Source organism: Emiliania huxleyi (genome assembly GCF_000372725.1).
Source record: "Emiliania huxleyi CCMP1516 unplaced genomic scaffold EMIHUscaffold_806, whole genome shotgun sequence".
NCBI lineage: Eukaryota > Haptophyta > Isochrysidales > Noelaerhabdaceae > Emiliania > Emiliania huxleyi.
This window is the reverse complement of record NW_005195972.1, coordinates 4,608-14,383: the sequence shown is the minus strand read 5'-3', so window position 1 is coordinate 14,383 and position 9,776 is coordinate 4,608. Positions and strand designations below refer to the sequence as shown.

The 9,776-nt window shown below is 67.0% G+C and overlaps 4 protein-coding genes across 4 annotated transcripts; 1 reads left to right on the top strand and 3 right to left on the bottom strand.

Annotated features, from left to right (window-relative positions):
• Positions 1-321: 321 nt before the first annotated feature.
• EMIHUDRAFT_45387 (hypothetical protein) lies at positions 322-955 on the bottom strand (the record flags this gene model as incomplete). The annotated part of the gene is made up of 2 exons (XM_005759219.1): positions 322-435; positions 500-955. Coding segments are annotated over 2 exons (570 nt in total), but the record flags the coding sequence as incomplete, so codon positions are not given.
• A 3,912-nt stretch (positions 956-4,867) lies between these two features.
• On the top strand, positions 4,868-5,590 carry EMIHUDRAFT_45035 (hypothetical protein; the record flags this gene model as incomplete). Its single annotated transcript, XM_005759218.1, has 1 exon — positions 4,868-5,590. A coding segment is annotated over one exon (723 nt), but the record flags the coding sequence as incomplete, so codon positions are not given.
• A 580-nt stretch (positions 5,591-6,170) lies between these two features.
• EMIHUDRAFT_249649 (hypothetical protein) lies at positions 6,171-7,091 on the bottom strand (the record flags this gene model as incomplete). The annotated part of the gene is made up of 3 exons (XM_005759217.1): positions 6,171-6,292; positions 6,325-6,475; positions 6,636-7,091. The coding sequence occupies 3 exons, from the start codon at positions 7,089-7,091 to the stop codon at positions 6,171-6,173; spliced, it is 729 nt and encodes a 242-aa protein (XP_005759274.1).
• Positions 7,092-7,181: 90 nt separating this feature from the next.
• Positions 7,182-7,792, bottom strand: EMIHUDRAFT_121172 (hypothetical protein; the record flags this gene model as incomplete). The annotated part of the gene is made up of 2 exons (XM_005759216.1): positions 7,182-7,449; positions 7,485-7,792. 2 exons carry the CDS (start codon positions 7,790-7,792, stop codon positions 7,182-7,184), a joined length of 576 nt encoding a protein of 191 aa, XP_005759273.1.
• Between the last annotated feature and the right edge of the window lie 1,984 nt (positions 7,793-9,776).

Below are 9,776 nucleotides of genomic sequence, written 5' to 3'. Positions count from 1 at the left end.
TGGCTCGCCCGCAGCGCCTTGTTGACGCGGACGCCGCCGCCCTCGCCGCCCTCGCCGCCCTCGCCGCCGCCGCCGCCCTCGCCGCCCTCGCCGCCGCCCTCGCCGCCGCCTCTCTCGCCCCCTCCGCCCTCGCCGCCTCCGCCCTCGCCGCCTCCGCCCTCGCCGCCTCTGCCCTCGCCCGAGGATAGCGGAGGTGGCGCCGTCTCCCCCGCCGCCGCGTAGCCGAGGGACGCCTCGATCTCGGACGGCGAGAGCAGACGCCACTCCCCCGCGGCGAGCCCTCCTACAGTATTAGCATCACTCCTCAGCACTACTCTTCTCCTCCTCCTCCTCCACCTCCCCCTCCGCGGGGAGCTCTCCGAGGCAGAGGCGTCCCACGTGCGTCCGCCGCAGCTCGATCACCGACGAGCCGACGCCGTGCAGCATCCGCCGCACCTGAATTATATGATATTCTATTCTAATTATTATTATAGCCGACGCCGTGCAGCATCCGCCGCACCTGCCGGTTCTTCCCTTCGCGCAGCGTGAGCCGCAGCGTGCAGCTCGCGCCTCGCTCCTCGAGCAGCTCCACCTCGGCCGGCCCGCTCTCCCCGAGCCCCCCGCCGAGGCCCACGCCGCCGCGCCGCAGCCGTTCGACTGCAGACGCGTTGAGCCGCGCCACTCTAGCGACGTACGTCTTGCTCACGGCGCCGCCGCCCTCCGCGTAGCTGCCCGCGGCCGCCCGCGAGTGCGCGGTCGGGTTGGTGACGTGGTGCAGCAGGCGGCCGTCCGTCGTCAGCAGGAGCAGCCCGGATGTATTCTGGTCGAGCCGCCCGACGGCGTGCAGCGCGCCCTGCTGCCGCAGCGCCGCCGGCAGAGCCGCGTCGGACATCAGCCGCGAGTAGACAGTCTCCCGGCCGAGCTCGTCCGAGTGAGTGACGACTAGGCCTTTCGGCTTGTGGTAGAGCAGCGTCTGCGGCGGCGGCGTGGCGGCCGGCCGTCGCGCTGAAGCGGGCCGCCTTGGCGAAGCCGCCGGGCGCCGCGCCGGCCCCGTCCGGCGTCCGCCGCCAGATGGCCGCACCGCCGTGTGTGCGTGGCAGTGCAGCAGCAGCAGCAGGAGACTCCGCATGGCTGCACGGTGGTTGTTGCGAGCAGGGTGGAGGGTGGGGCCGTTCCGCAGAGCTACCAGGGTAGGCGTGGGCACACCCCCTACTGGGGCCGAGGACAAGAGGCCGTTTGCCGCTTGCTTGTTCTTGATCCAGTCGGTACGCTCCTTGCGCGCCTGCTTGTTGATGTTTTCGGCGTCGCCCGCCACCGCCGCCTTGGAGATCTGCTGCGTGTGTGTGTGTGGTGGAGAGAGAGAGAGATATTCGACACCCTCGACGACCATCTCGGCTACGGTTCCGACTCCGGCTCCGGCCGGTAGTCGACAAGCTGCCGAGCCCAAATCACTGTGGTGGATGGACGACGAAGGAGATTAGGGTGCACGGCGAACCAGTTTTGACCATGTTTAGACCCGGTTTAGACCACGGCTGAACACGAACCAGATTAGTCCTGTTTACGATAAACTGGGTCTAAACAGGGGTCGGCCTGGGTGGGGGACCCTATTACACATACCAGGTTTAGCCCGGTTTAGGGCGCCCCTGGGCTGAGCTCCGCCGCCGCGCGGCCGCGCTGGCTGCGGAAGCGGCAGCGTGCAGCCGCCATCCTCTGCCTCGGGCCGGACAGCACACCGGGCACACTTGCACCGCGCAACAACAGCCTCGCCGGTCAGGCGCACGGTGTCGTCGGGCAGCGTGATGATCTCGTCCATGCCGTCGTCGAAGTGCATCAGCAGCCGGTCGTGCTCGCTATTGGTCGGCCAATGGGCGACGATGGTGGCGGGGAACCAGTCCGTGCTCCCATCCTCGTCCTCCCACACGGCTTCGACGCGCTGCCTCACTCCCGACGTACCGCGCGAAAGATGAGGGGACGCGCGGCGGCTTCTGCAAGCAGATCTTCGACACGTCCCGCATCGTGGCGAAGTCGCCGCCGATCTCGCAGATGTCAGTCACGGACGTGTCGTTGAGGTGCCGCGTCACCTCGGGCTTTTCCTTGTCCCCGAGGATGATGCTGCCAACCGAGCGCGCCCGGATGGCATTCTGGGCGGCCCTTAGCACCCCGTTGTGCTTGGAGGTGCGGTCGCCCTTGTTGGAGTTGGCGAGGGAGTCGCCCTTGTACTCTCCCACCGTGACGTGCTCGCCCGCGGCGGCCTTCTCGACGAGAGTGGGCGCAATCACCGACAAGTAGAGCCCGTGCCTGCGCTGTATCGCCGTCAGGAACATCGCCGACACCATCTTCGTGTGGTGGAGTCCATCAGGGCGCATGTCGAGCCATCCAGCGGCGCCGAACTGGGAGATCGAGATGAAGCGAGCTGAGGGAGGGTGTAGAGGATGTAGAGTGTAGACTGAGGGAGGGTGTAGAGGATGTAGAGTGTAGACTGAGGGAGGGTGTAGAGGATGTAGAGTGTAGAGCGCTGTAGAGCTGTAGAGATGTAGAGCGCTGGAGAGCGCTGTAGAGCTGTAGAGCTCTACAATCCGCCGCGTGACGAACTGCGTGCGTTGTAGAGCGATGTAGAGGCGCTCTACAACGTGAAATCTCTACAACAAACTCTACATCGTAAGCGGCGAACGAGGCACGGTCGCTCTCCGACATGAGGCGCGTTGCACTTGCCAGTGCTGCCCTGGCCTTCTGTCTGCCCGCCCAATGGGTGGCAGGTGCCTCTGCTGCTGTGGCATGCCTCACGGCTGCGACTGGCCGGCGCCTCGGCGCGTCAGCTCGGCTCGGCGTAGCGATAGTGGCCAGCGCAACTCGCCTGGACTCAACGCTCAGCCAGGAGCTCCCGCACGCGCTGGCGCGAGTCATGGCGCATGCAACGCGTCTGAATGCTCGCCTCGCCTCGCGCAAATGCGACCGTCCTCGCAGCCGACAGTCCACCGCCTGCTAAAGAAGCACAGCGACGAATGCGGCACTGGCGACGCATGGCAGGCTGGTCATGACGCAGTCATAGGGTGTTGTGTGCCGTCAGAGTGACTCTCTGTGTGTCAGGGATAGTCAGGGCCGTCCATCAGAGCTCCAGTATGCAGTAAGCTCGGAGACGCCCCATTAGCGCGGCTCGACCTCTTTGAGTTACTGCCTTCCCGGCGGTTTGGCTGTAGAGCCTCTACAACAAACTCTACAGCAAAATCGCGCTCTACATCGCTCTATAACGCACGCAGTTCGTCACGCGGCGGATGTAGAGCTCTACAGCTCTACAGCGCTCCAGAGCGCTCTACATCTCTACAGCTCTGCAGCGCTCTACACTCTACATCCTCTACACCCTCCCTCAGGAAGCGAGTTGCGTCCCCCGTCCCTGAACTTGATCGCCTCCGACTGCGGCGTGTTTTTGTCGACCTCCTCGCACGCCGCCAGGCACGCGATCCACGCTTCGTGGGCCCCAACAGCAGCGAGCGTGCCCTGTTTCGGGACTGGAGAGGTGCTCTGCTGCGTGAAGTCGCCAATAGGCAGGATGCGCTGCGCCGACGGCAGCATGGACGGACAGAAGCGGCCAAGCTCGTACGTGTGGCAGAGGCCAAACTCCTTGTCTTGTGCACGCACCGCGTAGATGCGCGCGACATCGCCACGCCGTTGGCTGATGTCATTGTAGTAAAAGTCCCTGCGCCAACCAAAAGAACAAAAAAAGGAACCCCCCCCCGCCCACACACACACACAACACACACACACACACACACACACACACACACACACACACACACACACACACACACACACACACACACACACACACACACACACACACACACACACACACACACAGACAGACAGACAGACAAGAGAGAGAGAGAGAGAGAAATGGGGTTTGTGTTGAGGAGTGACCCGTGCCGCCGTGTGCCCCGCAGCGGCCTCGCGGGGCCAGAAAGTCGGCCCCGAGTGCCAGCAGCAGCCTCGTTGAGCCAGCCAGACAGAACGTCGGCTCGCGAGGTGGGTGCTAGTATGAGCCCGATCCGTCGCAGTGCTCTTGCAGAGGCGGTTAGTGGTGCACTAACCCCGAGAAACCCTTCGGGTCACTCCTCATCGCAAACCTGTCAGCAGTCATTGAAATGACACGCTGGAAAAGTGCGAGAAGTTCATGATTCGCTCGCATCGTGTCGCAAGAATGCAGACCAGCGAAGACCCCGTCAACTTCGTCCGCCGCGTCTTCTCTCTCGTCTTCGAGGGCGAATCGCTCTCCAAAGCTGTGCGTGGCGTCCGAGACTTCTTCTCGGTCGATTTCGTTCTTGACGCTGATGGGCGCAGCCTCAACCGATCTGACTTCGAAGCTACGCTCCTGGCCCAGCGATCACGGGTCGTAGCTCCGCCTCGCATCGCATTCTCGCGGCTGTGCGCCTCCGCGCCACACGACGGCCGCATCACTGTGACGTCGGTCCACACTTCACACCTCCGCCTCCGGTCTGGCTCTGTTAGCCAGCGCGTGATTGCCGTCCTCGAGATTGACGTGGCGAGCGGACTGCTCGTCCGCTGCGATGAGTTGACGCGGATGGAGCCCCTTCCGCCCGGCCGCCTCACCGTCTCCGAGCAGCCGCCTGGCCGCCTCACCGTCTCCGAGCAGCCGCCTGGCCGCCTCACCGTCTCCGAGCTGCGGCGCCTCCGGTCCGACTCTGGTGCCAATGACGTGCCCATCTCGCCCGAGATGGCGTGCTGGCCGCGTGAGGCGGCCATAGCCTACTTTATCTCCGGCGGGGTGGTCCGCCCCGTACAACAGACGCTTGCGCCGCCGCCGCCGCCGCCGCCGCCGCACGCCACGGCGCACGTGCACGCGCGGTCGCAGCAGAACCCGACGTACCCGCCGCGCTTCCCGGTCGAGGACGCAAAGGTGAGCTGGAAGGTGCCCTGGCCAGAGTACTCGCCGGTGCCCTTCGTGGCCCCCTCGGTGCTCGTGGCCGAGCGGAGCGACACCAACCCGAACGGCTGGGCCGACAGCCCGCGGCCGAACCTCGCGGAGCTCAAGCACCGCCTCTCGTGCGAGGGCCCCCTCTTCTTCGACGCGGACCAGCGGCCAGTCAACCCGCGCGGCCGCACCGGCGTGTGCGGGCGGGGCATGCTCGGCAAGTGGGGGCCCAACCGGGCCGCCGACCCGATCGTGACGCGCTGGAAGCCCGGCGATAAGCGGAAGCTGCAGATTGTCGCCATCCAGCGCGGCGACACGGGCGTCTGGGCGCTGCCGGGCGGGATGGTGGACGCGGGCGAGGTTGTGTCGGTGACGGTGCGGCGCGAGTTCGCCGAGGAGGTGGGCAACATGGCCTCCGACGCCGAGCGCGCCGCTTTCAACGCGGCCGTCGACGAGCTGTTTGCGCACGGCGAGGTGGTGTACCGCGGCTACGTCGACGACCCGCGCAACACGGACAACGCGTGGATGGAGACGACGGCGTTCCACTTCCACTGCACGGCCGACCTCGCCGTCCAGCTGCCGCTCCGCGCGGGCGACGACGCGCACAACGTGACCTGGCTCGACGTCGACGACGCCGAGCCGCGCTACGCCGCGCTGTACGCCTCGCACAAGGACTGGGTGGACCGGGTGGCGTGCGAGCTCTCCGCCAGCGGCCCCGCCGCCGCCGACGCGTGCGAGCAGGCGGCGGCGGCGGAGGTGATGGGCGAGGAGGCTGCTGCGGAGGTGGGTGTCGCGGCCTCGCTCGACGCACTCAGCCGGAGCAGCACGTTCGAGAGGGAGCTCGACGAGCAGGCGGAGGCGGACGCGGCGCGCGGGCCGCTGCTCGGCGGCCTCGCCCTCCGGAGGTGCAAGAGCTCGCCGACGCCGGGCGTTGCTGCGGTCGTGCCGCTGGGGCTCGAGGAGGCGCTCCGGAGCGTCGGCCCGCTCGTGCGGCCGGCGAGGCCGGCGCGGCCGGTGCGGCCGCCGGCGCGCCCAGTCGGGGTGGTCGTGTGCGTGACGTAACACTCTACGCTCTACGTGTGTTTTTTAGAGGTCAAGGTACAAGATACTTTTTTCACATCTCAGCACATGCTGAATTCCGTACGCCGCAGGGCTCCGTCCTCCGTGCGGGATAAAGCCGTATTGCGTATATCTCCCTGGACCCTGCATGTGACGGATGTGTGCTGACCTGTGAGCTGTGTCATACCCTGATCGCTACGGTTTCTCAGCTCTCCGCGACGCGGAGCGCGTGCATCGCGCCCTTGAGCTCCGCCACCTGGTCGAGCGCGTCGCCGAGCAGCCCCTTGGCCACGCCAAAGTCGCGCAGCTGCTCCACGCCGCCGCTGCCTCGCCCGCACCTCGGCGGCGTGGTCGGCCACGCGTGTGCGCCGCCTCGAGCAGCGGCACGGCGGTCGCCGGCGCGACGCTCTCCTTCAGCGCCTGCGCGCAGAGCAGCTCGAGGCGCGGCACCTGGTACATCTGCGCCAGCTCCCGCAAGTCGAGCGCGCGCTGCGCCCTGCCGCCCTCCTCCTCGCCGAGGGGCCGAGGTCGAACTGGTAGGTGAGGAGGTAGCGGACGAGGGCAGTGAAGCTGGCGAGGTCGGTGTGGGACACCGTGACCTCGGCGGCGTCGTGCTCCTTCATGCCGATGCCAAACATGGTCCGAAAGACCGGGGACGGTTCTTGCTCACGTGCTTGATGAAAGGACCGTTCTTGCTCACGTGCTCGATGCGCTCCAGGTCGTCGCCGACCAGGAAGGTGACTTTCCCCTCTGGGAGGGTTTTGTCGCCCCACGTCTTTGCGAGGTCAGCTGCAAGGCTCGAAGGCGGAACAAAGATCGGGGCAAAGGAGGGAGGCGGAGGAGGCGCAGCCACGCAGACCTGGCGGAAGCCATCTCCCGAACTGACCAACAGCGTGCTCCCGTCTGAGCTGATGGCGATGCCAGCTGGGCCGTTGAATTGCGCCGCGTCGCCCACGCCATCAGCGCTGCCCCTGGTGCCACTGCCCGCGACCGTCGTCACCTCTCCCGTCGCCACCTCCACCCGCCGGATCTTGTGGTTGGCGAGGTCCGCCACAAACAGCGCGCCGCCGTCTAGGCTGATGGCGATGCCAGACGGGATGTAGAACTGCGCAGTCGCCCACGCCATCGGCGCCGCCTTCTTCGCCGCTGCCCGCGATCGTCGTCACCTCGCCAGTCGCCACCGCAACCCGCCGGATCTTGCGGTTGCCTTGGTCTGTCACAAGAACAGCGCGCCGCCGTCTTGGCTGAGGGCGATGCCACGTGGGTAGTCGAACTCCGCCGCGTCACCCACGCCATTCGCGTCGCCATCCTCGCCGCTGCCCGCGAGCGTGGTCACCGCGCCAGTCGCCACCTCAACCCGCCGGATCTTGTGGTTGCCTAAGTCCGCCACAAACAGCGCGCCGCCGTCTTGGCTGAGGGCGATGCCACGTGGGTAGCTGAACTGTGCCGCGTCGCCCACGCCATCCGCGTCGCCATCCTCGCCGCTGCCCGCGAGCGTCGTCACCTCTCCCGTCGCCACCTCAATTCGCCGGACTTGTGGTTGCCGAGGTCCGCCACAAACAGCGCGCTCCCGTCTGGGCTGGCCGCCGGGACGTGCAGCAGCGAGTCCTTGGTCGCGACGTACCAGGCGCCCGCGTGGTCGCTCGCGACGCCAACGCGACTGAGCGATAGAGGGCCGTCCTCGCCCTCGAGCGCCAGCGTGGTGACCTGGCCGGGAGCGCGCTGCCCAAAGATGGGCGCCTCGAAGCCACCCGCGACCGGCACGGGCTCCTCGCCCTCCTCGGCGTCCTCGCCGGTGCGGGCGCGCTTGCTGGCGGCGGACGCCATGCCACTCAGGTGGAAGCATGCCTTCTCGAGGTCTCGGGGTTTTAGGTTTGTTGTTGGCAAACCAAGATACAGATCTCACACAGAATCACGAGGTTCTCGAGGTGGATATCCTTTGGCCGCGTTGGGTAGCGAGGATTGGTGTGACGCGATCCACGCAGGCGTGGTTTCTGACGGCCGACCGTCAGTGCACGGAGTTGCCCCTTCTCCGTCCGACTGCCCCGGCTAGTTCACGGGTTTCGCGGGAGTGACCCCATGCATGCGTCAAACCCGAGACCTAGCGCGGGTGGGTTGGAGGGGGCTCGCTGCAGGGAAGGGCGGTGTAAGAGGCCGATCCCCGCAGTCCGCCCCGTTCCTCCCCATCGGGCCGCATGAGCGGCCTCGCCTCGCAGATTCGTTTTTCGCGCCTGGGTCAGGCGCGCGGGGCATCCCCCGGGTCGCTCGACCAGCGATCCGAAGAGTGGCCGCTATGCGAGGGACAGAGCGGGGCCCCCGGGGTACGCCTCCGTGCGGCCCCCTCTCCGAGGGGGGAAGGGAATTGCGGGGTCCCCACGGGCGCCTCTCTTCGGCCCTCCCGAGGGGGGGAGGGGAGCAAGGGGGTGGGGGGGTCGGGGTGGGGGGAGGGGTCTCGGATTTCGTGGGTCTAATACTATGTGGGTGTATTTTGTGAGTACACACACACACACACACACGGTGTATTTTCTTGCTTTTTTGCTCTCTGCTAAGAGAGCAAGCAAGCCCACCCACGCTTATATAGTCACCGCTTTACAGTGGTGTTTTTGTCGCATCGGCTGCAGCCTCTGCTGGGGCGGAATGAGCGGAAACCGGAATGCGCGGGGTTTGCGGCGCGATGCCCTCGGCGAGTCGACACACGCTACACACCTACTAGCCCGGTCGAACACTGCCCAAACAAATAAATTCCCCCTTTGAGCTGAGAGGTTTGGGGATTTCGCTCCGAGCGACGGTCCAACGAGAATCGTCAAAATCAGGCAATCAAGAGACCGGTAGCCACCAGCATGTCGGTGCGTCTTTCTCATGCTCCCGCGCCCCCCGCGCCCGAACTATGCACGGGCCCGGCTCGCCCGCTTGGGGATCCACCCGGCACATCCCCGCCTCCCACCTGCCGGCTTGCCTGCCGTCAGTTCACGCGGGATCGCCCTCAACTGTCAGCAACAGAAATCCACCACTGTTGGGACTGCCTTCACCCTCGCCTCACAGCCGACCTTCTGGTCGTACGCGGGTTCTTAAGGGTCGTACATGCCGGCCATGACGTCTTCCAACCGGCCGTTCGCAGGCGGTAGCTTCGCACGTCCCCGACAACTCCGAGAATGACCCGCACGAGAAGTGCGCGTCGGCGGCGCACTTTTCCTCCCAGGCTGTGGCTGCTGCCTTGGCCACCCTGGCCTCCCTCGAGGGGTCGCCAGGACCCGCCGCGGCCCTGGCGCGGCCCACGGGCGGCTTGATGCTCATCGACGCCTTCACCCTCGTCGGCCTGGCCGGAAAATACGCCAGCCGCTCGGGTGCCGCCCGCCTCCTAGAGGCCGAACCACCAGTGCTGTGAGTATTGACGCCCTCCCTGCACCTCAGGCGCGTCCCTCGCCCTCGCCGCCGCCGCCGCCGAGCCCGCCGCCGCCCTCGCCGCCGCCGCCCTCGCCGCCGCCACCGTCGCCGCCACCGCCGAGCCCGCCGCCGCCGTCGCCCCCTCTGCCGGCGCCTTCTCCGCCCTCGCCACCCCCACTGTCGCTTTCCCCCCACCAAGCCCACCACCGCCGTCGCCGCCGCCGCCCAGTCCGCCTCCGCGTCACCGCTGCCTCCCTCGCCGCCGCCCCCAAGCCCGCCACGGCCGCTGCCGCCGAGCCCGCCGCCGCCATCGCAACCGCCTCCGAGCCCGCCGCCACCAAGCCCCCCCCCCGCCCGCCAGAGGTCCTGCTTACCGATACACACCACCACGGGCGGCGCGGATCACGAGAGACAGCTGAGATGGACC